Source organism: Coffea arabica, chromosome 1e (assembly GCF_036785885.1).
Source record: "Coffea arabica cultivar ET-39 chromosome 1e, Coffea Arabica ET-39 HiFi, whole genome shotgun sequence".
Lineage (NCBI taxonomy): Eukaryota > Viridiplantae > Streptophyta > Magnoliopsida > Gentianales > Rubiaceae > Coffea > Coffea arabica.
Window position 1 is genome coordinate 8451184 of NC_092311.1, and position 3248 is coordinate 8454431.

At 36.0% G+C, this 3248-nt stretch overlaps 1 protein-coding gene across 1 annotated transcript; it reads right to left on the reverse strand.

The window, feature by feature from the left end:
- Nucleotides 1-356: 356 nt before the first annotated feature.
- On the reverse strand, nt 357-2079 carry LOC113723440 (katanin p80 WD40 repeat-containing subunit B1 homolog KTN80.4-like). Its single transcript, XM_027246523.2, has 4 exons — nt 2029-2079; nt 971-1087; nt 814-882; nt 357-729 (listed from the first exon to the last, which is right to left on the reverse strand). The coding sequence occupies exons 1-4, from the start codon at nt 2034-2036 to the stop codon at nt 669-671; spliced, it is 255 nt and encodes an 84-aa protein (XP_027102324.2). The 5' UTR covers nt 2037-2079; the 3' UTR covers nt 357-668.
- Between the last annotated feature and the right edge of the window lie 1169 nt (nt 2080-3248).

Genomic DNA, 3248 nt, shown 5'->3' on the forward strand with positions numbered 1-3248 from the left:
AGATCGATGATATCAAAATAGAAGAGTTCTTCAGTATGAGCCAAAAGCAATCCACAAGTTCACCCCAAACCTGTACAATAAAACCAAGAAAAATCTGAAATCAGAGAAATAATAGAATGGTATGCAAAAGATGTATTTTTGTTATGATGCATGGATGATCACTACAAATTGCTTAGGGACCACCTAATAATGAGTACAAGCAATGCATTAACTTGTACCAGAATAATTACTATGCTGCAAGTAACCAATACTATACCAGGAAATACAAATCATAACATAAATTGTTCCACATCTATTTGCTACTACCTAACTACCTAACTCCCCAGCTCGCATCTATTTGCTACTACCTAACTACATTACAGCAATACATGATTTACCCAATAAGCCTACAACTAAAGATTAGCATTTCATGATATTGGGTTAGCCAAGAATTAGACCTAAGCATCCTCCACCAGGTCAAGTTGATGGGGCGCAATATCTGTTCAAGCAGATGAAAGCAAAAGGCCATTTCTCACTCAGCTTTCAACCTTGAGTTAAATGAATGAATTAGCAGCCTCCACTTGGCACGACTGCGATCAAGTCCCACAGTCTTCTTGGAGAAACATGTTAGGTGTCAATCCAATATTTGCAACTAAACTACTCAATCAATACACACTTTCCTCATGAAACTAAACTTCTTGAAGTGCTAGATTTAACTCGTGTGCCGACTTGGCAATTGAACCACCTCTTCTGGAAAACCCCAAAACAAATAAGCAACAAAGAAATCATCATGTGCGTACATTGAGAACAGCAATTTAGGGAGAGAACAATCACCTGCAAAGTACAGGCAAGCAACGCTTAACCTTTTCAAGCTCAACAAAGCATGTATTGCAGCGTTCCAACCTTTTGCACCAACCCAACAAGAGTCTCAGAATTAGGAGACTTCAGATAATACGGATAATAAGAGATGTTTTGAGATATTGAATCACACCTTTGCTCTGCCTCAATATCCACTCCTACGGATGAAGGTGCTGATATAGAAGAATATATTACTGACCCAAATACTCTGACCAGCTTCAGAAGCATCTCCAATGAGATATTTTGATGCCTGCAGAATAATATGTATCACATGCCAAGAGAACAGAATAAGTAATCAGCTGGAAACAATTCACATTTACAGGCATGTCAAACCAATAAAGGCATCCATTCAAACAGTTCATGGAAAACCTTTATACAGCAAATTACCTTTTGTTGTAAGAAAAATCTGTGCAATTAGATCTGAGCAAGATAGATAAATATCACCATGTGAAAAGTTTAACTCAAAAGAGTTTTCTATTTATCCGTCGCCACGTAAAAATTCAATTAACTGTTTCTATATTACATTGTCACAACGTAAGAAGTTCATTAATAAAACCTGCCTTCTCAAAGTCCAGGGCAAGCCAGTTAAATAGATCTTGTACCTCAGTTTCTTTCATAGCTACCCATCTAACAAAAAGGAAATTTAACACAGAAGTTTCTATTGCCATTTCTCAGCTAGCAAAAGTTTAGATTAAAGCTCACAGCGTGCAAAAGTTGGCAAATGGAAAGTGGGCTGGTAAGAAAAAGATATTAATGGAACAGAAATGATAACTTTTAACTAACATGCACCTATACAAAGAGATGTCAAGGCCAAATCATCATTATTTTTTTTCAATTTACTTTATTATGAAATCACGAGACTGACTTCACTGTACTGTTAGCAAACAGCTTAGATCTATTCCAGATATGTATCATAGATCCAACAAAATTCCAATTGGGCTGGTAAGAGAAAGATACTAATGGAACAAAAATGATAATTTTTAACTAAAAACACACCTATATGAAGAAATATCCAGGTAGAATCATCTTTTTCTCAATTTAAATAACTAAGAAACAGTGTGACTGGCTTCACTGTTATTTTAGCAACCAGCTTAGATGTATGTCAAATGTCTTGTAAATCCAACAAAATTCCAATTTGTAATAGGCTTAGACTATAAAAGAAGCCAGAGACTGCTGCTTAAACATCTTTACCTGTCCATCTCACTTTCAAGAGCATTTACAGGGCAAATGAGAAGAACTATGACACATCAACATAATGCCAAGAATTATGACAGCAGAAATTTGTCCTGTAAACCCTGCCATTCCACCTTTAATCTGGAAATGGAAGAACAACTGAATCTGAAGTCACACATCCAGTATAGATAATCACAGTAGCAACTAGCATTGCTGTCATAATTCTCACATCTCAACTCTGTTAGTAAGCTGAATTCAAGCAATGAGATTTAGGCCGTGGTAAGTCACTAACATGCTCCATTTTTTATTGCAACACTGGGATTTCTCCACCACCAAATTATCCTGGGCCATCTTCACTTTTTTGTTATATGGGTGATGCATAGGAAAAAGTGTCAGTAGTGTTCGAAGACTATCCTTGCAGTAAGTAGCAAGGATGCAACCACTGAGAACACATTGCTGGTTTCCCCATAGCCAGTCTTAAAATTTCTTTCAGTGTTCCATGCTGACCTGAAATTTATCTATTATCTTCACCCAAAACAAAATACAACTACCTCATATAAAAGCCACTCAAATGTAGTTCAAACTATGTAGACATACGTATAAAAAAGACTGGACAATAGTACACCCATTTTGACTAACCAAGTCGAAATTTCCTCTTTTTTTGGCCATGAAATCCAAACAACATTACCACACTTCTAATCCAATAACCAATATTTGCACCAGGACATATAACCCAAGGAAATATTTAGAAACTTAATTGTAATTTAAGTACATATTCTTAATCTACAACTGCATTGTATAAAAAATAATGCCATTTCATGAAATATCGATCTTTCATCAAAAGGGTAAGCTAAAAATTGTAACTTTTCTGTTAAATAGCGAAGCAACAAAACTGAAAAATTGAGCTGATTGCAAATTCCATAGTCAGACCTGAAAAATTGAATTGACTCACCAGTCAGAGCCGACTGCCAATTCCACTATTGTACTTTCAGTACCTTGAGCAGAGCTGAAAAATTGATGACTTGGAAATAGGAGGAGCAACCAAAACAGGATACCAACCGGGTCAATTTTCAAAGGATCTCTGTCGAGCAAGTGAGCATCAGCAAGAATGATATCAACAAGTTTTCTACTGATTATATCCCCGGGCACAAGAATTTAAACATCTTCCTGGGTTTTGACGAACAGAGAAAGAGAGAGATGAATAAAATACCCACTATAAAAATAAAAAATGAACCAAT

Bases quoted from the DNA above. Each gene is read 5' to 3' on its own strand.
- LOC113723440 (XM_027246523.2), bottom strand. The intron at 883-970 runs GTGTGATTCAAT...TTGGTGCAAAAG, and splicing joins GATATTGAGGCAGAGCAAAG to GTTGGAACGCTGCAATACAT. The intron at 730-813 runs GTGATTGTTCTC...GGGGTTTTCCAG, and splicing joins TGCTTGCCTGTACTTTGCAG to AAGAGGTGGTTCAATTGCCA.